Below are 26,646 nucleotides of genomic sequence, written 5' to 3' on the forward strand. Positions count from 1 at the left end.
ACCAGACCTATTCCACAAATAGGTCATTCGCATGGATAGATAGATGGCGTAGATCAGTGCTGTCCAACTTCTGTGGTACAGAAGGCCAAAAATTTTACTGGCCTAAGTGGTGGAGGGCCGATAATAGAAGTCAGTGTTGGCCACTCTCCCTTTTAAACCACACCCACTGTAAACCACACCCATGTTACCACAAGAACTTTTAAGATCATATTCACATTAATGGTGGTAGCACACCAAAAAACCAAATGGTTGGTGCTCACTGCAGGGAAATCCCTCATCACTCATATGTGAAAAATTTAAGTCATGTTAAAACATACCCTTAAATCCATATGCCTCCTCCTCCCCTGTGGATAATACAACAACCCCCCAACACATGATTAAACACCTAAGGGGCCCTTAACAACAATTTCCAAATGCTAACAAACCCCAAGAACAAACCCCTAACAGGCTTACATTCCACAGGTAGCATAGGGCAAGCAGAGAATGGCACACCCAAGCAGCACTGGGCAAGCAGAGAATGGCACACACAAGCAGCACTGGGCAAGCAGAGAATGGCACACACAAGCAGCACTGGACAAGCAGAGAATGGCACACACAAGCAGCACTGGAAAAGCAGAGAATGGCACAAACAAGCAGCACTGGGCAAGAAGAGAATGGCACACACAAGCAGCACTGGGCAAGCAGAGAATGGCACACACAAGCAGCAATGGGCAAACAGAGAATGGCACACACAGGCAGCACTGGGCAAGCAGAGAATGGCATACACAAGCAGCACTGGGCAAGCAGAGAATGGCACACACAAGCAGCACTGGGCAAGCAGAGAGTGGCATACACAAGCAGCACTGGGCAAGCAGAGAGTGGCACACACAAGCAGCACTGGGCAATTAGAGAATGGCACACACAGGCAGCACTGGGCAAGCAGAGAATGGCACACACAAGCAGCACTGGGCAAGCAGAGAATGGCACACACAAGCAGCACTGGGCAAACAGAGAATGGCACACACAAACAGCACTGAGTAAGCAGAGAATGGCACACATAAGCAGCACTGGGCAAGCAGAGAATGGCACACACAAGCAGCACTAGGCAAGCAGAGAATAGCAAACACAGGGAGGGAAGGCAGAACAGAGCAGGATACAGGGAAAGCTACCATTCTAATATGTACTGCATACAGTGACACAGTGCTGGTGCCCCATTAGCACAATGTGAACAATGTGGGCAGTTTCAGTCTGGGTCTCAGGTGTGAACAGTACAGGCCTTTAGGATGTGAACAATAGAGGTGTCACAAGTGTGAACAATTCAGGAGGATCACAGGTGTGAACAATACAGGGCATTAGTCTGAATTTGAGGTTTAAACAATACAGGGGCCAGTTAATCTCTGTAGTGATACCTATTAAATTTTACATATGGTAAACAGACACAGCGGGGCAAATTCACTAAGATTCGTAGTTGCGTCAGGCGTAACTTCGCCGCACTTCGCCACACTTCGCCAGGCGTAGTTTCGCCAGCGCTTCGCAAATTCACTAAAATCCGAAGTTGCGCTCAGGGGTAGCGTAAGTTGCGAAGTTGCACTAGCGTTGATTCGCTAAGTAAAGCGAAGTTACGCTAGTGAAGGCTAATTTGCATACGGCGCGAAATTCAAATTTCAATGCAGGAATACGTATCAGCACTACAAATGGCTATAAAACCTTCAAATCATCGAATAAAAATTTTATTTTGCCCTACACATGTGCCCACTGTATAGGTAAGTTGCCATGAGTCAGGAAATGTAGGGGGGAAGGAGGGGAGCCCCAAAAATTTTTTCGATCTTTTTCAGCCTATCACCCATAATGTAGAAAACACGCCAGCGTTTTTTGGGACTTAGAAAAATTTTTGACTTTTTTTTAAACAATCCCTATCTACTCTATTGCGCTTCGTCAGGTCTGAGGTGGCGAAGGAAGTCTAGCATAAAAGGTAGCGTTCAGTACACTGCGCTCGTTAGTGAATTTGCGTAGTTACGTCGCTAGCGAAACTTCGCCAGGCGTAAGGGTGCGAAGTAACACTAGCAAAACTACACCAGCGTTCGTTAGTGAATTTGCGCAGTAACGAAAATGACAAACGCTAGCGAAGTAACGCTAGCGTTCGGCGCTTAGTGAATTTGCCCCAGCATGTGGGGGGCCACAGACTGCCCTGGCGTAGATGATTAATTAATTCAGGTCAATGTTCTGGACAAGGAAAGGGCTCTGTGGCTCCTCTCACTACCACTTCTGCAAATGCTCTATGCACCTAGATTGATAATCATTTTCTGTTTTTGACAGTAAAAAACAAATCAGATTTGGCTTAATTTGACAAATTATAGCATGTATGGCCTCTTACTTTAAGAGGGAGAAATACAAAACATTTTTATTTTCATTGCTTTCAGTGGCATTTCATTAAGGTGTCACAAAGACACACATACTCTAGCTCTGACATCTAAACTGACTTCACGGAAACAAGTATAATAAGAAGCCTCACCCCAGCTTGTGGAATGTGAGCAGCTTCATGACTATGCTTAATTGTGACATACAATACATTAAGTAAATGAAGCAATTTAAAAATATATCTTCACAGTGGTTTATCTTTAACACAAAGCTCCCGCATTTGTAATAACAGGCACAACATTTGCCCAGATACAATAACTAACAGCAACCAATAAAATGTTTTTAAATATGGATATACTTTTTATCCTGATAAGAGTTTCTTTATACAGGCCCACCAGTCAAGCAGGGCCAGAACTAGGGGTAGGCAGAAGAGAAGAGGGACGTGCCTAGGGCACAAAGTTTTATTTTTGAAGAATTTGTATATTTTCTACTGGTGAGCAGTGAGTAAAATTACTTTTTGAATGCTGAGGTCAAATACAGACCAGCACTATACCCAAACAAAAGGATCTTTAGTACAACTTGGTTTGTTGTTAGCTCACATGAGAATTTGTAGGATTAATAATTATGGTACTGTCTGTGTAGTCCTTCAGGAATTTGATTTCAACATCTAATTTGTCTGGACAATTTTGGAACATTGCATACATGCCATTAACATTTTGGCATGTTAGAAATGTCGGGATATTATACACTACATTCTTAGTTGTTAAGATCTCCCACAGAGTAGAAGTTTGAGAAAAAAAAAAGACACTTGTAAATATTTCATTGAATTTAGACCATAAAACCCCTCATCAACTCTCCAGCACATCACACATTCCACTATAGTGATTAAACAGGTAATTTAGCCTTAACTTTTAGTATGACATAGATGATTGAGGTCATTTGCAATTGGTCTTCATTTTTATGTTTTTTTTATTGTTTAGCTCTGTTCAGCAGCTTTCTAATTTGGAAATTGTGCAGCTATTTGGTTCCTAGGGTCCAAATTACCCTAGCAACCCAGCAGTGGGTTGAATGAGAGAGTAAAAGATGAGCAGGAGACACCCTGAATAGAAAGATAAGTAATGAAAAGTAACAATAATGATAAAATAGGAGCATTACTCTGCAATCATTTTTTGGATGAAAAAACAATTGAAAACTTGCCAAGAATAGGACATTCTAAAACATACTAAAGGTTAAAATAAAGGTGAACAACCCATTTTTATATAAAGATATACATTTACACACACATATACTACATGAAAGCTTAAATTAGAAATGAAAGTGTCTGTTTTTCCTATTTCTTTTTTACCCAAATTCCAAACGTGAAAATTTTATAGGTAAGATGGAAGGTACTTACAGATTCTAATATCATATATAGTGCTACTAATGTCATATAGCATTGGGTCAAATATACAGTACCATTGTGATGATAAAAGGCATCACAGGTCAAAGACATGTTGGATATAACTGAAAATAAAGGTCAGGATGACAATGTCAATTTACCTTATTCACCATTATTCTTACAATCCAAAGGGAGCATCTTTCAGCAATCTTTAGGTCCCATCCTATCACACATTCAGTAAGGAAGGAGAGTTGTTTTTTACAGATATATCGCAACTGAACATAAATCAGGCCTCACACCTGACCATCCATATTGCTGTGCCCACTAGCATCCACTGGATCTATTGTCTCTGTTCTTACACCCAGATCCATGTTAAAGTGAGGCCCATTTCTGTGACTGCCTATTTTTCTCTCTGTATATAACTATTTTCTTATATAATATAATAATATATAATATAATTGATAAGATGTCTTTGTTTTTTCTTTCTAGGTTGTCGTAATGGATTGGAAGACATTTCAGGGTATCCTGAGTGGTGTAAATAAATACTCAACAGCATTCGGTCGCATCTGGTTATCGGTGGTCTTTGTGTTCCGAGTACTTGTTTATGTGGTTGCAGCAGAGAAAGTTTGGGGTGATGAACAAAAAGACTTTGATTGTAATATTCGGCAACCAGGGTGCAACAATGTCTGCTATGACCATTACTTTCCCATCTCACATATCAGGCTCTGGGCCCTCCAGCTTATCTTTGTTACCTGCCCGTCTCTTTTGGTTATAATGCATGTAGCCTATAGAGAGGAACGAGAGAAAAAGAACCGCCTAAAGAATGGAGAAAACTGCTCCAAGCTATACTCCAACACAGGAAAAAAGCATGGTGGTCTGTGGTGGACCTACCTTTTGAGCTTGTTCTTTAAAACTGGTATTGAAATTGCTTTCCTTTACATATTGCATAAAATGTGGGATAGCTTTGATCTGCCACCCCTTGTAAAATGTTCAAATATTGACCCCTGCCCTAATATAGTAGACTGTTACATAGCCCGTCCCACAGAGAAAAAGGTGTTCACATATTTTATGGTTGCAGCTTCTGCTCTCTGCATCATCCTCAACATCTGTGAAATATTCTACCTTTTATTTAAAAGGATACTGAATTGCATGAACAAATACAAGACGTCTAGCAAACGCTCTGTGACCTACAACAAAGCTTCCACCTGCCAATGCCACATTCATCTGGATACCACTGAAAACAAACTCATGAACAAAACACTGGAGTCTATACGGGCATCTGCACCTAACCTGACAACCATCTAATCCAGAAACAGTTGGATGAAACATTATAAGCACCTGTATTATAAAAATAGGTTGGGATATTTTTTTTTAATAATCTGGTTCTTCCAAAGCACAATAGAAAGAATTAGAGGGACATTTATTTTTATATCAAAAAAGACATGAAAGTTAATGCTTGGAAACATTATTTTCACAAGGCTGCCACTGCCTACTTTTTTTTTAGACTTTTACGTGGGATCTTGTACTAAATGAGCAATTTTCTTTACGAATGTAATCGATCCTTTCACAGTTTAAATTTTGTAAAAGTCCATTGTTCTGCATTTCAAATATTGACTCTTGTTTACTGATAGCAGTCTACGAAGACTTGAAGCAAATGGTCTATATGCCGCCACCATACACAACTTTGGGTAATATTATATGTAATTATTATATTTTGCATATAATATCAGCTTGTCGTAGCACTTTTCGAACCTAACACCTAAGATTTGTGTTTTGTAAAGAAAACAGGATAAATGTACAGTATACCAGGAAAAGATATATAAGAATATAATATCCAATGAACTCGAAACAGGCAGACGGCACTTCTGGAAAGGGTTTTATTGGGGTTACTGCTGTAGAACCTTACGCGTTTCGGGAGTAAATCCCTTAATCATAGGTGAATAGGTGAATAAGAATATAATACCAATACTTTATAATCAAGACCCCTGAAGCTTGATCATGGACAGACATCAACTTTTATTTGTCTGCAAATCATTGCCAAACCCCATCCTAACAGCTGAGCACTGGATCTCCATATTAAAGTACTTCACTTGCTATGAGCTACAACATCTGGTATCTTTTAATATAATTTTAACATCCAATGAATACAATTAGTGAATAAATTAGTTTACAACAAAGCAGAAATCCTGGCTTAACTGGCACTAGTCAGTTATATGAACAGAAGAATTGTGGCACAATATCAGATGTTCATAAGTCATAGCATAATATGGCTGCAATTGTAACTCCAGATGGAGAGGACTTTTTGAATTTTAACTTAATCACTGCCATACACAGTAGGGGGGTTAAGGGTGCTTAACAATATTCTGTGCTCTTAAGTTGTGATCAAAAACACCTTTCACTTACAAACATTGTATTTATTATTTATATAAGCACATATTTTATTAAAGTTTTTTTTACAAGAGATGTTTGTCTTTATGTCAATGTAGAAATACATGTTCATGGTAATGAACAAAAAAGAATAAATAGTGACAAACATTATTTATTAGATCAGGAATGGTCAACACGTTGCCTGATCCTATTTCATACTCATAATGAGAGAGCCTCTGCATTTCCTTATTATGTGCATGCATGTTCCCCAGCATGGCTGCCCACCCCACGAGTTCTTGCTAGGGTGCTTTTCTTTGAAAAATACCATTAGCCCTCACCTCTGGTGGAGGAAATAATTTTATGTGTAATTATAGATGAAGCAGAGCATGCAGCAAGAAGGGGACCCAAGAGGGGTGTGTTGATACAAGTGACAGGCCCAAAATTGCAGTCATTTTGCTGGTGGGGGGGCAAAAACATTTTTGCTGGGAGGTCCAGGCCCCCCAAGTTACACCACTGATGATAGGTGCCATGTAATGTCTCAGTATTATAAGCAAAGAATAACAAGCCAAGGATGAAACATCAGACAATTTACTGTACTGTTTATTTTTACTGAGTATTTGCCAGGCTTAGATTACATTCTCTGTCATAACATTGTCACAAACGCCTTCCCAAAAAATAATTGGAGGTTGCAGTCTGTATTGTATTGTGTTACAGTCAGTCACTAATAACCTTTTACTCCAGCCAGCGCTCACTTTAAAAAAATGAACCAGCCTGGGGCACATTACTAAAGTCCACAGTGACACCATTTTTCCTCTGCTCCTTGTGTCCTTGTAGGGGCTTGGGGAGGGCACTGAGCACAAACAGTACAATACCATTTCCAAGAATTACTATACTGCATGTGTGTCCAGCCCAAGCCTTCACAAGGCATTCTGCAGCAAAGTACAACAGGCTGGTTCGCTTTTTAAAAAAGGAACACTTGCCAGGGGTATTAGTTTAGCTATTATGGTCACACAGAGTGCATAACAAACTGGCAACTCAGCAATACGTCTTAAATTATATAAAGAAATTCTTGAGAGGAAATCCTCCCTAGCAGTGCTGTTTCAGCAATCTATTATTAATTGGGAATACCCAGTTATTTTTCTTGCCATTATTACACAGTTATTATACAGTGCTGTTAAGGTGTTTGTGGATAGAAGAAATATGTTTAAATAATTCAGGTGTGGTTGCATGAGTGTAGCCAGAGCAGGCAGAGTTGATACTGGAGATCTTCCATTCAAGTGGGTCACATGCCCTACAGAGCAGGGTGAAATGTTTCAATGTATAATATTGCTTTAAGAATCCATCTCTGTTTTTGCTAAACTTAACTACACCCCATGTTTTCTTCTAATATGAGAAGGAATGTGAAAACTGCCTAGTCAATATCTGCTGCTTGCCTGCCCTTGCACCTCTGCTGCTATCTCTTACCAAATGGAGGCAGCAACTTGGCAGATCTGGTAAACTCCTGATTGACCACTCTTGGTACTAGGGTTGCCACCTCACCCCTGTAAGACACAAAACATATGGAATACACAGCCTGCATGGCTAATTAGAAATGAAAGGGGTAATGTGGCAATCCTACTTGGCGCTATGCATGCAAATTACAGAATCTAACAGGTAGCAGGGGCTAAGGCACATGTGGGGACACCCACCAACAATGATTACTTTTTGCCTTGAAAAGTAAAATGCATGGTCTAGTGAAGGCTTTGTTACTGAAAACACCAAACATAAATGTGGACTTTAAATACTGTCATAGACAAGGAAATGTTGCCATCATGTGTTTCTACAATAAACTGCAAGTTTAAAACCAAAACTAAGATGCTGTTCAAATAGTCATTCAGGTTCCATAGCTCATAAAATCGAACAGCTGAAAAATACATCTATTTTTGTTGAAATGCACTACCCATGCTGAGAACAAAAATGACCCAGACAGCAGGAGCCCGCAGGTTGCCAGGGTTGGCAAAAAAGCAGGTCCTGGTAACTTTAAGAGCTGAAATTCCAATTTTTAAATTTGAATTTCGGCAATGTTAGTGCAGAGAGCACAATTGCACTCTCTGCACTAGTGATGCAACCCCCATGCACCCACTCCAGCACTCTAAATGGTATACACCAGGTGCGAGAGGGGACGGCATCAGAAAGGCTGCCTTGGGGCGGCCAGAACCCCCAACTCTGCAGGGGAGCACAGGAAGGTACACAGCCAATTCTTCTTGAATGAAAGTGAAATGCAGGGAAGCACAGGTTTAAGCCCCAGCACACATTCCTGATTAACAGCCCGTTCTTTCCAATCACTCTGTACTCACCAAAGTGCAGGCAAGAGTCAACCCCAGGTGGAGAACATCAAGTTACATTCCCTACATTCAGCACTGCCTGCTCCTCACTTTGTTCCACCACAGGGGAATGCAGGCAAAAAGAGCCCTAAATGAGGTCTCACATAAATGCTACTTACCATTAAGGCCGTTACACACAAGAGTTTTTTTTTTTGCTTGACACAGGTTTGAATTTACCAAAGTGCATTAGTTAGTTCATTCCATCATATTCTGTCTGGTTGTACCCACCAGCGTTCAAATCTGTGTTTTAGCACAGTTGTATTCTATTGTGTGTTTTCCCAAACTTGCTGCATATTGTTTAAAAAATATATATTTTAAACTCGGAAAACACAATTGCATTACAATGCATTAAAAAGCACATTCACTATTCACATTCTAAGCACATTCAATATTCACATTTTGAGGCATCCGCATGTATTTCAGTAGATGTTCTTTCACACACCTGCATGTAAGAGTTTTTAGAGATTCTCATTAATGTTCCTAACACAGATGTACAGTTCTGAGTCAAATTCTGTGAAGCCAGGCATATTCTTATCCTCTGAGAATGTATATGGAAAGCTTTAGCTGAAGCTATAATCTGATAGACTGAAGTAATCTGAGCTACAATACTTGTATATGGTTTTTATTCTACCTCTGGTTGAACTTTCCCTTTAAACCATTTTCCCAAGGTTTTGGCATTCATAGCTAAACACAGGTTAATAGATGGGATCAGAACAGGTGAGTGGGCTTTGCTCATTAGGATCAGATGAAGTTGCAGTACCATTAGTGGAGGAAAGTATTGATACTGTCAGACTTACTGCCAGGTAAGAGTTGTTGATTTATTCGCTCTGTGGTTCAGGTATAGATAACTGACTTTTTACATTAAAATTAAGAATAAAATCTGTCTTTTATATAGGTTCTTGACTTTATCACTTGCTTTCTTTGCCATATAAATATTTGCTCCAATCTGGGCTAAAGATAGAGAAGAAGCAATCTTAGGCCCAGATATGAGAGGAGTACAATGATATAACCTCCCCTCAAGCTTTGGTGACCTACAACTCCCAACACTCTCTGAAAGCCTGTTGCAAAGACCTCTGGGAGTTGTAGTTCAACAAAAAATGAAGCACTGCAGACGGAACCTTCTTGTATGTAATGTATATGCTGAAAACCGCTAACAATTATGAAACAATATGCATTGTAGATTTCATAGCTGTGCTGAGGGCCTAAAAAATGGTTGCGATGTTCTAGCAAACTGTTTTTTGAATGTAAATATCAAGTAAAACATTGTAAGCACACAGAATAAATAAATGTATTGCAATTTATACTATAAATCTGGAACAGCTCTATGTAAGCAAATTTGTTTTTATGTTTTTTTTTTTTTTTTAAAGCTATTTTTAGTTTTTTTTCTTGTCTTCTCCCATATTATGTGATTATGGTTATCTCATGCTTGTTAGTCCTGGGTTGTGAACCTCACATCTGCCTTATTAAATTCAAGTTCTTGTGATTGAGGGGGTGGTACTTCCACACAGTTTTGAGGACTAACTAATGCCATGGTACCTTAAGAGCGTTTACATACTAGTGTTTCTCAGTACACTCCCCTGCAGTCAGTTTTAAAGTTGTTCGCCACAGGGGGGCGCAGGTTATTGAAGGAGCCCTGCTCACAACAGTTGTTGCAACAAGAACATTAATTATCCTGCACTTTCTTGTCTAAGTAACTAATACTGCCTGTTCTACATTGTACTAACTGGTGTACTGAATGTAAGTGGTGGCAAAAAAGTGTCAGCAAACAGGTTTAATGTAAATCCTGTAATCTAGCAGCTGGCCAATTGGCCACTTTAAAGGGCAATCACTCTAAACTGATAAAGGGATCCTGAGTTATTACCCCATCACAGAACACTCGTGCTTTACAGGATTATCGACTAGCTGTCCCCTTGCAGCATAGGGCCCACGGCAGCAAAGGAAGGTTTGTTATTGCTGGCTTTTGTCATCTTGCTTCTAAAGTCACAGCCAGTAGGACAGGGAATAGTAAGGAACAGCCTCTACACACAGGTTAATAAATTGCTGAGTTGGCCCATGTATGGCCATCTTTACTGTTTCTATGTGTGAGGGAACTGAGACCTACTGATATGTAAATTATGTCTACTTAAAGGAGAACTAAAAATGCCATATTTTATATACTGAACTTATTGCCCCCAATTAAATGTTCAGCTTCTCCATAGCAGCAATGATCCAGGACTTCAAACTTATTACAGGGGGTCACCATCTTGAAAAGTGTCTGCGACACTCACATGCTCAGTGGGCTCTGAGCAGCTGTTGAGAAGATAAGCTTAGGGGTCGTAGCAAATTATCAAGCAGAAAATGAGGTTGGCCTATAATATTAGCTGATGCTACAGGACTGATTATTAAATTCTTATGCAAGTTGCACTGGTTTCTGTGCTGCCATGTAGTAATTATCTGTATTAATTACTAATCAGCCTTATACTGAGACATTTATATTCTATGTGTACTGTATATTGTGAGTGGGCCCCTAAGCTTAGTAAGTGACGGCAGCACAGAGCATGTGCAGGGAATCGGCAGAAAAGAAGATGAGCTACTGGGGCATCTTTGGTGGCACACATCTTTAATGCTAAAGGGCTGTGGTTGCCTTGGGCTGGTACCCAAACATAATGTACAACATTTGTAGCCAACTTCTTTAGTTCTCATTTAAGAAAACTAAATCTTCTGCTTTTTGGAACACAGACACACACAGAGAGACACATACAGAGAGACACATACACACAGAGAGACACACACACACACAGAGAGACACACACACACACACAGAGACACACACACACACAGAGACACACACACAGAGAGACACACACACACACACACAGAGAGACACACACACAGAGAGAGACACACACACACAGAGAGACACACAGACACACAGAGACACACACACACAGAGAGACACACACACACAGAGAGACACACACACACACACACACACACAGAGAAAAAAAAAAGAGAGAGAGAGACACACACAGAGAGACACACAGCTTTTGAGGTTACTATACCAGGATCTTTTGCTGCCCCTGTTAACTTGAGGGCTGCTGCCACCTGAGGCGTGATTCTTAACTTGCCTATATCCCTTTTTATATACTTTTTAATTATTTGATTGTATCTTTTTTCCCTATTGACAGATGCTGTGAAACATGGCAGGATGGGAATTACTAAAGCTCTTACTGGATGATGTCCAGGAACATTCCACACTTATTGGGAAAGTCTGGCTAACCGTACTTTTTATCTTCAGAATATTTATTCTGAGTGTTGCAGGTGAGTCTGTGTGGACAGACGAGCAGTCAGATTTCATCTGTAACACTCAGCAGCCTGGCTGTACCAATGTCTGCTATGATCAGGCCTTCCCTATTTCACATGTTCGCTATTGGGTGCTGCAGTTTCTCTTTGTCAGTACACCTACCTTGATCTACTTGGGCCACATGGTTTACCTGTCTAAGAAAGAGGAGAAGGAAAGACAGAAGGAGAATGAATCAAGGATTCTGGTGGCAAATGAAGCACAAACAGAAGTACACTCTTCTGCTACTAAGAAAATAAGGATTCAAGGGCCCTTGATGTGCACATACACCACCAGTGTAGTCTTCAAAAGTATTTTTGAAGCTGGGTTCCTGCTAGGCCAGTGGTACATATACGGCTTTGTGATGTCTCCAATATTTGTGTGTGAGCGAATCCCATGCAAACATAAAGTTGAGTGTTTTGTATCAAGGCCCATGGAAAAAACAATATTTATCATATTCATGCTAGTCGTTTCTCTCATCTCTCTGTTGTTAAATTTGATGGAACTTATTCATCTAAGCTTTAAGTGTTTCCAACATGGTATAAAAGAAGGTGCAACTTGTTCTCCAACAGGGATTCCATTCAATGGGGCCGGAAACCGAATGCCCCCACAGGAATACACCAATCCTCCCTCTAGCAACCAGGACATTGATCTGCCATCTTATAACAAAATGTCTGGGGGGCACAATTGGTCACGTATCCAGATGGAGCAGCAAGTTAATGGTCTTGTGAAACCCAAGTGTCAGTGTGACTGTTGGTCCCAAAGTGCTATTTCTGTGGTGGTTTCTGGAGCACCAGGTATAATCTCAAACATGGATGCAGTCAAAAGTAATCACCAGACCTCTTCCAAGCAGCAGTATGTTTAATAGAATAGTATGATGGTTACCTTTCAAATATGCAGGTGATAGTCCAACTTTGTGTGTTGAGTAGTGAATTGTAGATGGACCTCCAAGGATTTCAGTAAGTCCATGAATCCATGTGTTGAATCCCTCTTTATCCACAAGATGAATAGGCTTGTCTTAATGATCAAAGTGCATATTTTGATTTTTTTGGGGGGGAAGAAGGTATATTGTTTTTTCGCACTCTAGGCTGATAAATGTCTAAACACTAATTTGGTATGTATTAATAAAATAAATAAAATGAGCAAATTATTTACAGTCTAGTATGGTGTCGGGGGTTTAATTTCTTTTGTATGTATTCAAAGCATTCAGGGCAGATGTATAGAAATTCATACCCATGGTTGCTTATGATTGAGTACCATTACCAGGATTATTGATATATAGACATTTATTTATTTATATATATATATATATATATATATATATAATCTCTGAAACAAACAATTCCTGGACCAGCACTTCCCTTCGTGATTCCATTGTTTTTTATTTATACACACATTGACCGTGCACACGGCAGACTATGACAGCAAGAGTGCAAGTACTTTACCGATATATATACTAAAAGCTGCACAGATTGTTTTATAAACCAGTGAAGCTTTCAAAATCCAGTCCTGCTCTGAAAAACATTCATAATGTGTTGGAGTAGCTTATGCTAGGAGCTGTTGCCTTACAACATTATGTGACAGCAGAATTCCCATAAATGGGGAACATTTATGTATGATAAGTATAAGTATGATGATTATGTATTTTAGTATTATTATTATGTATTTATATAGCGCCAACATATTTCGCAGCGCTGAGTATGATGTAGAGTGATATTCTGAGACAATTTGTGAGTGGCTCTAATTTTTTATTTGTGTTTTTTGTTATTTAGCATTTTATTCAGCAGCTCTCCAGTTTGCAATTTCAGAAATCTGGTTGCTAGGGTCCAAGCTACCTTAGCAACCATCCATTGATTTGAATAAGAGACTGGAATATGAATAGGAGAGGCCTGAATAGAAAGATGAGTAATAAAAAGCAGCAATAACAATACATTTGTAGCCTCACATAGCATTTGTTTTTTAGGTCAGTGGCACTCATTTGAAAGCTGGAAAGAGTAAGAAGAAGAAGGCAAATAAATAAAAAAACTATTAAATAATGAAGACCAACTGAAAGTTGCTTAGAATTGGCCATTCTATAACATACTTAACGTTGTGAATCACCCATTTAAGATCAAATCTATCCCTCTCGAAGGCCTCATACACTGATGGGTTTAATAAGAACATAACAGTGTAACAATGCAACCGCAGAATGCATAAAAAATATGATGAATAGCAATACCACAGACAAGGAAATGAGCAGCTCTGCATTTCCTATTGATAAGCTGTCTTCCTGTGACTTGCCTTCTTAGAACATCATGACCAGGAACTAATGGGGGAGTGTAAGTTCATTCAGTTATGAAATGCTCTTTAAATGTTATTTATCTGGTTTTGATTGCTGGTTCTATCAATTTCTGCTTTTCAGCACTCAATGTTGGATGTTTGCGGCAGGTCTCATAACCTATATATAACAAACAGCCATCCATTGGCATAATACACTAATACTAATATGTTGTTCTTGGTTATCCGACTTGACCCAACTGCTATGGTTTGTTTTTCCTGAAAATTGTGTGAAAAAGCACATGGAATAGAGTGTGAAAATGTGTGTGGCTTCAAAAAGTAGGTGTGGCCCCCTCTCTTACTGGCTCTTCTGTTACTGCCCCCTGACCAAAAACAACTTTTGTTGCCAATGATATAAATGTTTAACATTGTTTTATGAAATGCAGACCTTGTTTTACCCAGAACTTAGGGCTGTAGTGTGCTTTCAATATGCAGGTATGGGATCCATTAACTCATTATCCAAAAAGTTCTGAATTATGGAAAGGCCGTCTACCATAGACTCCAACTGAGATATAATTAATCCTTACTGAAAGCAAAACCAGCCTATTGGGGTTATTTAATGATTATGATTACATGATTTTCTAGAAGACTTCAGGTGTGAAGATCCAAATTACGGAAATATCTGAATAACAGGCCCAGACCTGTATTTGTTGGTTAAGGAATTAAATCATCAAATAGCTTAGCTGTGCTTGTCACCAAGAATAGTATACTTCAGCATTCCATAGACAGCATCTCAACATCACATTATCTAGAGCAGTGATCTCCAATCAGTGGCTCAGGAGCAACATGTTGCTCTCCAATCCCTTGGATGTTGCTCCCAGTGGCCTCAAAGCAGGTGCTTATTTTTGAATTCTTGCCTTAAAGGCAAGGTTTAGTTGCATATAAACTATGTCTACTGCCAAACAGAACCTCCTGTAGGCTGCAAGTCCACATAGGAGCTGCCAATACCTAATCACAGCCCTTATTTGGAAGCCCCGGGATCTTTTGCATGCTTATGTTGCTCTCCAACATTATTTTACACTTGAATATGGCTCACAGGTAAAAAAAGGTTGGGGACCCCTGATCTAGAGCATGCAGTGAAAAAGGAGGCTGGGAGGAGTTGCACAACAGTTAAAAATTAGTGGTGCTTCAAAGTTTGTGAACACTTTAAAATTTCCGATATTTTTATATGAATGTGACTTAAAACATCATCTGATTTTCAAACAAGTCCTAAAAGTACATGAACCTAGTAAAGAAAACTAAACACAAATTATATTTGGTCTTGTATTTATTGAAAAAAATTATCCAATAACATATCTGTGTATGGTGTGACCTTTTTGTGTAGCAATAATGCAACTAAGCGTTTGCAGTAACTGTTCATCAGTCCTACATATTGGGGGCTACCACTCGCTTTAGGTCTTTTCACAACATTTCAGTTGGATTAAGGTCAGGACTTTGACTTGCCCATCCCAGAACATTCACTTTATTCTTCAACTATTCATTGGTAGAACCAATTGTGTGTTTAGGATCTTTGTCTTGCTGCGTGACCCATTGTCTCTTGAGATTCAGTTCACGAACAGATGTCTTGATATTTTCCTTTAGAATTCTCTGATATAGTTCACAATTCATTGTTGAGCTAGAAAACTCACCATGTTTCACAAATGGATTCTTATGCTGGAATGCAGTTTTTTTTCTTTCTCTAAATGTAATGCTCCTCATTTAAGACAAAAAGTTCTATTTTGGCTTCATCTGGGGGGTAGTGCAGTGGCCGATGGGTTGCCTAGGGCGCCTGGTCGACTTGGCCCGGTCCTGCATCAAAAGCTCTTTTTCTGAGGTCCTCAGACACCTTCTTTATTCAAGCCATGATACACATCCACAAATGTGTTGTATGCGTGATCATACTTTGCTAGATCCCCATTCTTTATATCAGGACTGTCTAACTCCTGCATTGTTCACATCCCTTAAATCCTGTACTGTTCACACCTCAGACCCTGAAATTGCCCACATTGTTCACCTCTTCACACCTTATATGAACTGCTGGAGGGGCACCTGCATTGTGTCACTGTATGTAGCACAGTTACCTGTGTGTGCCATTCTCTGCCTGTCCTATGCTACCTGTCTGCTATACTCTGCCTGTCCTATGCTACCTGTGTGCATAGTCAAATATTGTATATAGCTGACATTCAAACTTTAAAACAGGGAATTAGTTATAGATGTATGTTAATTGGCTGGGGTTAAAATGCTCCTTCACTATAGCCCCTGAGTTAATAGGAAGTGCACCGTGGTCTTATTACTCAGTCACATTGTTTACTAGGGGACTTGATTTTAAATGCACTACAAAATTAAAATGCTAAAAGACAGTGTAGGAAGGTAATTATTCCCAGGTGTATGTTTGTTGGCTGGGACTTAAAAGCTGACAATGCTCACCCTTGTGCAGTGCAGCATATTTCCGGCGAAGCCGTTGCTAGTGCATTTTCGGCGCTTAGTGAATTTGCCCCAAGTCATTTTGGTGATAGCCCCACCCATTCCATTTGCCAGTACTGTTATGGCAAATGTTGGTAAGTATCATGTTCTGATGCATTATGTTAAGGATCATTTTCTTGTACAGTAAATTTGGGGGCAATTTTTTATTTACCATCTGATAGCTAGTATTACGTTGTATTGCACATACCTTACAGCGTAGTAGAAAGATAGGTTGAAGGGAAAAATACCCCTCTTTTTGACATAAGCTCATTCAGCTGAACTTATTTAAAAATGGTTCAAAGAAATGAACAAACAGACACACACTAAACTTCCAAAAATAAATATAAATGTTTTTTTAAACACAGACATCTGATTACAATTTAAACACCAAGAAAAAGGGGACGGCACTCCGGTACAAGGAATATACTTTAATTCCAAGCTCATGTAAGGATCCAACACACTCAAAGGATACCATGATGTTATTTTATTACCTATGTATATAACTCTGGTTTATCCTGCAGTGCTTTACATAGATTATTACATAGGATTACACATCATCATTCACACATAATGGGCAATTATATCGGGAAAGCAGTTCCTCTTTACCATGGTGTTAATAAAGCTGTTGCCTTTCAAATCCATCCTTGATTCCTAGTGTGTTTATTTCAGGGCATGGGTCTGAGGTGTTTTGGGTGACAGGTCTTTGGAGGTGGTTAGAGACACCTGATACTTCGACACTGCACCAATCATGTCATTATCTCTAGGATTAGCAGCAGTAAATCCAGTGATTAAATCACGTTAAACGTCAGTGGCGCTGAGAGCGAGTTGCTGTCCTGCACTGATTCAGAGGCACTTACAATTAGGTCCATAAATCTTTGGACAGAGGCAACTGTTTTCTAATTTTGGTTCTGTACATTACCGCAATGAATTTTAAATGAAACAACTCAGATGCAGTAGAACTGCAGACTTTCAGCTTTAATTCAGTGGGTTGAACAAAAAGATTTCCTAAAAATGTGAGGAACTAAAGCCTTTTTTCAAGTGCGCAGGTCCCTGTTTTTTCACATCTGGTAACTGTGTGCCTCTATACTGGTGTATTAAGTATATCCAAATCACAATAAAAATGCTATGCTTAACACTGGATATTTGTTGTATGTAAAATTCTGTGTCTTCTCAAAAAAAGGATTTAGCAACATCTGCACCCATCTATGTTAAGTATCTATGTTAAGTATTACTGTACACAGCTCAATATTCTGGCACTAAACAAGTTAAACGTTTCTCCAAGCCAAGCACACCCCCAATATCCTGCACCTCCCATAGTCCGCCCCATTGTTTCCTCTTTCCCCCGTGGGATATTTTTGAAAAGGCAAAGGGCAACATCTGAATGCATCTCTTATCACAAAGCTCTTGGCACATACGGAATTTATATGGCTTTACCAGCGAAGATTGGCATTACAGCTAGCTCTACACACATTTCTTGGGGAATGCCAATGCAGGTTAGGGGGGTCCAATAGCTAGAAGACTGACTTTGATTATTGTGGGTGAGTATTTATACTACAATCTGTTCTTAGAAATGTTCATATATATATATTCATGCCACAACATTAGTAGGAGTTTTATAGAGACATTAACAGTCCTTTAGTCATAATAATAGTGCTGTTGAAATGACTGTTTTGACCGAACAAGGCAGTGATAATACTCACCAAGGAGTTGTACATTTAAGGATAGTAATATGAAACAATTACAATGATGCTAGTATAGAAATAGTTAAGGGAAAAATACAATATTCAGTATGAAAAGAACTCATTTCAACTGGCAGGAATTTTTAAAGGCACAGCCACAGCATTAGTTATGGTTCCTTGTGGCTTTGGCTGTTTGGTATTTATACAGAAATAGGCACTTTTTTTTTTTTTTTAGAAGAAGAAATGTAACTACAAAGGGGTACCTCCTCAGGGTGTCATTCGCAGCACATCCATACCTAACAAGCCGCAGAAACAAGAGATTATTGAATATGTAATGCTTTTTAAATGTGGAGTATAAAATTGCAGAGTGTCTAATTCTTAACAAATCTTAAATTTAAGAATTATCTTATCAGAGGTCTTTTGGGTGCAAAAATGCTGAGAATTGCAATGGACTACTTTTCATTGGGGAAAATGGAAATTTTAGGACCAGTAATTGTTCCTTTCATCATGATCCATACACGGATCACGTTCCATTTGAAAGAAAGAAGTGGGTTGTACCCCACAATTGATGCTCAAAACTATGTCCGAGCAGTAAATCAAGCATCTCAAGTTACTCGTGAAGCTTTCTCCATAATTGAAATTAATCCTTGATCACCCTACCTATTGCTTTAATCAAAGTGCTTCCTGAAGATATATAATATATTTTTTTTAGAATATTTTTAATGTTAATTTTATATATATATATATATATATAGATATATATATAGATATATATATATATATATATAGATATATATATATATGTGTGTGTGTGTTTGTATAAAGGATACCATTGGTTGCCTTATGCACTCACTTAATGGGGAAAAATGCCCTGGTGCTAACAGATCAAGATCTTGATAAAGACCCCCTGTGAGGGTTGAATTGTTGATTGGTCAAATAAAGTTTTATTCGCACACACACATATATATACACAGTATTTCGATATTTTTTACGCTAAAATACAAAATATCTAATTAAAATTGTAAATAGTCATTATGCAGTAAATAAGTTACAACATAAAACCTAGATGAATAATGAAATTATTTAAGAAACAAGCCCCAGCTAGAAAATATGCAGATATAAACACATCTATAGTAATAGGTAATAAGAACACTTGCCCTGGGCAATAAATGGGCAAAAAAGGGATTTGCCTAGAGCAAACCAGGACAAAGAAGCCCACCATCAACCATTTCATCTGCAATAACATTTATATGAAGTATCTTCCTGCATTGGCAAACATTTTTAATCAGCTGGATAAGCTCTGTGGTCAATGAAGACAATGGGGTATACTGTATTTATCAAAGAGTGAAGTTAGACATCGCCGCAGTCCTCTAGAGTGAAATTCTGCCAGTCTCCATTCATTTCTATGGGATTTTGAAACACATAGTTATCAGAGGATGAACTTTCACTTTTACCCATTGATTAATACTTTAAAAATCCCATAGAAATTAATGCAGAGTGGCAAGATTTCACTCTAGACGACTGTGGCAATCTCTAACACAGGTTGGCAGAGGCCGCAGGGTTTTTTCTCACATCATATGCTAATAGCCTACAACTGAACTTTTTATTTAACTATTTTAGGTTAATTTCTACTGGCAGAAATGTTCTTAATTGCCTGGTATCCCTTGTAGAATTGGCTTCTGAGATTCTCCTTTTCCAGCACTGAGGAGAAGTTAAGAAGATCTGTGTGTTGCTTTCCCTTCATGCTCTGGAAACTTTTTTCTTAATAAAAAAGGCAAAACAATACTTTAATAGCACTGCTTAACAAATTCCATATGTCATAAATGAAAAACAAGAAACCTTGATTGAGCTGGGGACCCCTGCCTTAATTATCTTGACAGCATCTGCAGGGCACAGGCCAGGTACATTTAACACATTTTTAATAAATACACAAAGTACTGTATGGATAGATCAATTAATTAATGGATGTTTCGTTTGTCTTAATTATTTTTCAGGATGTTTTATCTTCTTTTGCCACAGACATCCTATTGCTTAATACATTATAGAACAATAATATAAATATGCTGATTCTGAAATAAACTTTGTTTCTGCTTAATCAGGTTCTGTTATCACACCTGTAGTTTCACAAAAATGGGAATAATATATGCAGCCTCCCGCAATTTTACAAATTTGTGTCTATTATGTAGAGCGAGGGCAGTACTCCTACAATTTGTTGGGGCAAATGGATGCAGTAACTCGTCAAATAAATTTTTTTCCTGGAAACACTAGTGCATTAAAAAAAGCCATGAATTTGACACTTAAATTGTTACAAAATACTAGTTATCCAGCTACACTTGTTTATCATGCCCAGCAGAAACAGACTCTATGCAGTTATCTTTTTAAAAAAATATTTTTCAGTCCAAGCCATAGTTATGGGATTAATACTTAGCCAGGCTCCCATTTAGCTCTTAAAAAATGTAAAGATGTATGAAACAGAATTGTTTCAATAAAATATTGGACAATTGGGGCTTGGGCTTCTAGGGGTACAGTATATAGTGTAGGTACATAGGAAAGCTAACAGAGAATGTACAAATCTCATTCTAACTGGTCTTTGCACCCACACAGCAAAAAATCTGGTCTCAACTATGGGAGCCATTCCCACAGTTTGGGAACCAATACTTTAAAGGGTTATAAACCCTCCATTATAATCTAGTATTATTGCACTCACAATAATCTGCTTCCTCCAACAATGATCTATGAATAAAGAGTGGGATCTAAAATAGCATGGATAGCCACTGGAGAAATAACTTTAAACAATTGGATCACTTTTTCTGCAGTGCCTAGAAAAACTTTGACCTGACTTGATAATTAGGAAACCCCTTTGCCCACATTTCTTGTCCCAGGAAGAGTACGGTAAAATATATTAATATTTGCTTGTTATTTGCTGCAACCAGTAACAGTAACTAAAAAGGGAGATGTTAATACAGAACATTGAAGGGGAGAAAGTAGATCATTTTAATGAGAATAGCAGCAGTTGGTATAAAAAGAAGACAGTTCTGCATACAGTGAGCATGACGCTTTAAAAGTTGCTTGTATTAAAAAGGAATACATTTTGTTCAAGTGCAAAAAAAGTTCTTCTGTAAAGTCAGCATCAGTATTGGTTGTTTCTTTTATGTCTATGGGTTAAAATGAACCTATTTTTTATGATTTGTCTTTTTTATTAAATAGGATTTCAAACAAACATGGTGAAACATAAATATACACCCAGTATGATAAATATTGAGTATTATAAACTGACTTGGGCAGAACATGTTCCAAAATAATATGGTTCAATTCCGAATATATATATATATATATATATATATATATATATATATATATATATATATATATATATATATATATATATATATATATATATATATATATAGGAGCAAGAGTTGGAGTCCATAAAATGTTTTGTAGGATAGAGTGATATTTTTTTTGTGATGTTTATTTATTTATTTACTTTGGCATAGTCTTATCTTAGATTTATCTAAGAGTGATTTGAGTTTTTGTCTCCTTTCTCTTAATATGTGGTGAAAATTTGATGTAACAGCATTAATTACTTTAGTACAACTGTGGAACAATGAACTTATTCAAAATAACTATTCAAGGGGAGCTATATAGGAGCGATATAGTTTAGTGTCATTACAAGAATGATGATAAAACCATTTTTGTTTACAATAATGAAGGAAAATGTAATTCAAAGTAACTTTACAATACACAATACATAACATAAACATTTCCAGTAAATTCAAATTATTTGTAAATGGAATAGCTAGAATCAGGAAGCTCGTGCCATGAGACAAGGTGAGAATATTGCCTCAGGCGGCATGGAGCGGCCAGTTACCAGGGGCGGCAAAAAGCCACCTCTGGTAACTTTAAGAGCCGAATGTCCATTTTTTAATACGGAAATTCTGCTTTGCTAGTGCAGCAAGCGCAATAGCGCTCGCTACACTAGCGATGCTGCCCCTCCCAGAACCCGCTCCGACGCTAAAAGTGTGGAGCAGGAGGGGGGTGCAGCAGCAGCTCCTGAAATGCCGCTGGCAAGAATATTATTACACATTTTGTATAGTGTATATTGAAAGATGCAAAAAACAGTTTTTGGGTGGAGGACCCGTTTAAGGCTAGGGCAAGATAGGGGATGATTTCAGTCCTGACCGCTAGCAGAATCCTTTTCTGTGTTCACGCCCAGAAGCCTTATGACGGCTCTGATATGAACACACTTGGGGGATTTTGACTCGAAATGCTTCTTTGCCAAAATCTGGGGCATGGAATTCGCTTGCAGATTTCAGCAGGCTGATTTTGGCCCCATCTGTCCCTAGCCTAAGAGCCGGTCTGTACTTCAGCAGAGAGCTTATCTGTACACCCACTGGACTGTTTTGTCCTCTTCCAGCACCAGAGCCTAGATAGCTGTATCAGACAGAGAGCAATCTATTCTCCTGTGTGACTTTGGCTGTGCACAGACCCCAATTCAGGGACCTTAATGAACAGAAAATAATTCATCTTACTTAAAGTGGACCCGTCACCCAGACATAAAAATCTGTATAATAAAAGTCCTTTTTAAATTAAATATGAAATCCAATTTCTTTTTTTTATTAAAGCATTCATAGCTGTTGTAAACTCATTTAAAAATATCAGCTGTCAATCAAATATTGTCTGCCCCTCCTCTATGCCAGTGGCATAGAGGCGGGGCAGACAATTACTTTCACTTTCCATTCAGCACTTCCTAGATGTCACTGCTCTCCCTGCATTCCCCCAGCTCTCTTAACGATTTAATTGTGTAACCAGGGCATGGGGATGGACATTGGGTCCCTGTCCCCTGGTGCACAAACAAGATTCTGAGATGATACAAGGCTTGTCTTAATAACAATGTCCACAAAATGGCTCCTTCCTGGTTGCTATAATTATGAGTTCCCAGACTGATGGAAACAATATTCAAATAATGTATACAGTGTAATTAAAGTTAATTTTGCTTGACTAACATGATAAAATAGGATTTGGAATAATTTGGTTTGGGCGACGGGTCCCCTTTAAGATAAAGGTACAGTGGCATAACTAGCAATCAGCAGGCCTGGGTGCAGGATCGCACGGCAGCTTGCTCCTGGCACATGCTCTGACCAATTCCCCCTTGCGTTGTTGCCCACAATAATACTTCCCCTGGCTCTGGCAGGGCCCAAGGAGATGTGGGCCCGGGTGCACCTCTGTAAATGTAGCAAACAGTATAAAAGTCAAGGTACAATTATTCATACAGATAGTAACGACTATTAATCAGAGCTGTTTTGTAATGAGCCTTGCAGCATGTGGGTGTAATAGCTGTTCACCTTAAAACCCAGCAGGCAAAACATTGAGAGTCACTTTAGGTACAGATAAATTAAGCTTATTTAGCTCCTGCTAGTAGTTTTGCACAAGATATATAATTTTTTAGTTCTTCTTTAATCAAGAAGCATATGGAAGGTAAAGGACCAATTACACAGCTGAAAGTAATACTGATTAACAAATAATTTTATTCTGTTTTACAGATCAAATATTAAGATCACAGCAGTATGGGAGACTGGGAGTTTCTTGAAAAACTGTTGGATCAGGTGCAAGAGCACTCCACATCGATTGGGAAGATCTGGCTTATGGTGCTTTTCATCTTCCGAATCTTGATTTTAGGTCTGGCGGGGGAGTCTGTTTGGGGAGATGAACAGTCTGATTTTACCTGTAATACAGAACAGCCTGGATGCACCAATGTTTGCTATGACAAAGCCTTCCCCATATCTCATGTTCGTTATTGGGTACTTCAGTTTCTATTTGTCAGTACACCCACATTGTTCTACTTGGGCCATATAATCTATCTTTCAAGGAAAGAAGAAAAATTAAAGCAAAAGGAAAGTCAACTGAGGGCTTTGGATGACAAAGAACAAGTTCAACAGGCTATAGCTATTATAGAAAAGAAAAAACTGAAACTGTATATCCAAGAAGATGGAACAGTCAAGATCAAAGGAGCCCTAATGTGTACCTATCTAACTAGTGTTATCTTCAAAAGCATATTTGAAGCTGGGTTCCTTCTTGGCCAGTGGTACCTTTATGGGTTTGTTATGATTCCAATTTATGTCTGTGAAAGAGTACCATGTCCCCACAAAGTAGACTGTTTTGTATCCCGGCCCATGGAAAAAACTATTTTCATAGTTTTCATGTTAGTGGTGTCTCTCATATCATTATTTCTCAATATACTGGAGCTTATTCATCTAATTTGTAAGAGCATGATCAATACCTTGAAGAAATATTCACCATACAACCCTGCCAACCGATATACCAAGAATGAAGATGCATATCCAGAAAAGACATCAGAAACGGCCACAGCACCATTCCAAGACAAAACCTATATTTACCTTCCCATGAATGAGAATATCTCATACCCACAGTACAAGATGCCAAATGAGCAGAATTGGGCAAACTTTAACACAGAGCAGCAGCTAGCACTAAATGACCAGTCTGCTCTAGGACATTACAGCCTCAGTGCCTTCATGCCTGTATCTCCAAAAACTCATTCAACAGTGGAAAAGCCCACCACCAGAGCCAGTAGTTCTGCTTCCAAGAAGCAATATGTTTGAGGCAGCTGTTTGCACTATTTATTTTCTCAGTCTAAATATGGGGCAGGTTTTCTATTGAACCTTTCTTCATTTACAGGTTGCTTATAAGTTGTAATTTATATTCAGTGATTAAAAAAAAGGACCAGCTACATCTTTATTGTTATATTGTGTCACTACGTTGCTCAGCAAATAGTTTTTAGGATCATTTTGAAACCTATTTTAGGTTTATTATACATTCAGTTACTGTTACTTTCTCCTGACTACAAACTTTTCTTGCATATGCTGTGTGTGTGTTTATTGGGCATGGAGAGCTCTTATGTCTAACAAACTAGACAGATAACACTGTCCATTTACATTTACTGTTTGAGTACAGTCAAAGAGATTTCATTCGTAAGATTTTATCTTAAGATGTCCTGCTCCCATCCCCCATACATTAGGGTTCACACAAAAAGTTGTGACATGATTAGGTTATTATAGAATATTGAGCATGCATTGATGCGATTAATAAAGGTACTTGTGACGCTGCTTTAAATTGCAGTGAACGCCAATGCACCCCTTCAGCCAACTCTACTAATAAATTATGACCATTGGCATTAGGAAACCTGGAATTAATATCAACCTGCACATGCTGGTAATTCCGCTGTTTCCTTTATGGGTTGTGTCAATCGCAGCAGGTGACTTACAGTAAGTGAATAACTGCTAATGCAGTTATTAATGCCACACACATGAAGTGACACCATTCCAATAGAAAATCGCAGTTGCGATTGCACAAAGTTGGCTGATTGTGTGTGAACAAAGCCATTCATTAAAGGCACTTGCATAGTACACATTGCAGTTATGCTCGAATTATGACGAAGCACTGCATTGTGGTTAATTTACTTGGCAAATTTACTTGGCAATTGGCACCTGAAACTGTACTTTGTACAGTGATCCTTAGTGAGTAAATGACCCCCGAAGCTGAGGAAATAGGGTGCACAGTGACATGTGGGCACGTATATAATTATCCTGAAATTTGGGAGGAAAAAAAAAAAAAGCATTGTGCTTTAGGGGCAAATTCATCAAGGGTCGAATTTCGAGGGGTTAAATCCCTCGAAATTCGACTGGGGAATAGAATCGAATAGACAATGCGGGTGAATTTACGCGCTGGTGAATAGTCGAATTGGCGAATATTCGCCAGGCGAATAGGCGCTCGATCGAATATTCGCTCAAAGGATTTTCATTCGATTGAATGCCTTTTTATTCGATCAAAAACTTGGAAAACAAGCCTATGGGACTTTCCCATAGGCTTTTAAAGCAATTCGGTAGGTTTTAGGTGGCGAAGTAGGCAGTCGAAGTATTTTTAAAAGAGACAGTACTTCGACTATCGAATGGGCGAATAGTCGCAGCGTTTTTGCGCTCGATCCAGTACTTCGACTATCGAATGGCGAATAGTCGCATCATTTTTGCGCTCGATCTATTCGAATCATTCTACTCAGGCGAATTTACGCCAATTCGATAGTCGAGTAGCACTAACTTCCTTCACTCGAAGTTAGTGAATCGGCCCCTTAATGTCAGGTGTTTACACTGTGCACATTTCACTGCATTCATACAAAATGCATCTTAGTTATTCCGCACAAGGGCAAAGTACAGGTCCCAAATGATGCAACAGAGACCTGGAGCTGACACCAGCCTTCAGTTACCAGTTCTCCCATAGTGGGTGACATCTATACAGGTATCTGACAATTTCAGTAAATCAGATGCAAATGCTGTTATTGGGAGCACATGTAGGAAGTGATGCAATTCATACATAAATGCCCCAACTTGTGCTTTATTTATTTGCCACAGTGGACTTTATGATGCAAGCTGT

General features: G+C 38.7%; 3 protein-coding genes across 3 annotated transcripts; all 3 read left to right on the plus strand.

Annotated features, from left to right (window-relative positions):
* Positions 1-4,204: 4,204 nt before the first annotated feature.
* On the plus strand, positions 4,205-5,080 carry gjb3.S (gap junction protein beta 3 S homeolog; the record flags this gene model as incomplete). Its single annotated transcript, NM_001085858.1, is given in 1 exon segment — positions 4,205-5,080. A coding segment is annotated over 1 exon segment (807 nt). The 3' UTR covers positions 5,021-5,080.
* Positions 5,081-9,190: 4,110 nt separating this feature from the next.
* cx38.S (connexin 38) lies at positions 9,191-12,925 on the plus strand. The gene is given in 2 exon segments (NM_001088018.1): positions 9,191-9,248; positions 11,613-12,925. A coding segment is annotated over 1 exon segment (1,005 nt). The 5' UTR covers positions 9,191-9,248; positions 11,613-11,624; the 3' UTR covers positions 12,630-12,925.
* Positions 12,926-17,936: 5,011 nt separating this feature from the next.
* Positions 17,937-24,951, plus strand: gja4.S (gap junction protein alpha 4 S homeolog). The gene is given in 2 exon segments (NM_001092320.1): positions 17,937-18,060; positions 23,745-24,951. A coding segment is annotated over 1 exon segment (1,053 nt). The 5' UTR covers positions 17,937-18,060; positions 23,745-23,768; the 3' UTR covers positions 24,822-24,951.
* The last annotated feature ends 1,695 nt before the right edge of the window (positions 24,952-26,646 follow it).

Source organism: Xenopus laevis, chromosome 2S, assembly GCF_017654675.1.
Source record: "Xenopus laevis strain J_2021 chromosome 2S, Xenopus_laevis_v10.1, whole genome shotgun sequence".
NCBI classification, from domain to species: Eukaryota; Metazoa; Chordata; class Amphibia; order Anura; family Pipidae; genus Xenopus; species Xenopus laevis.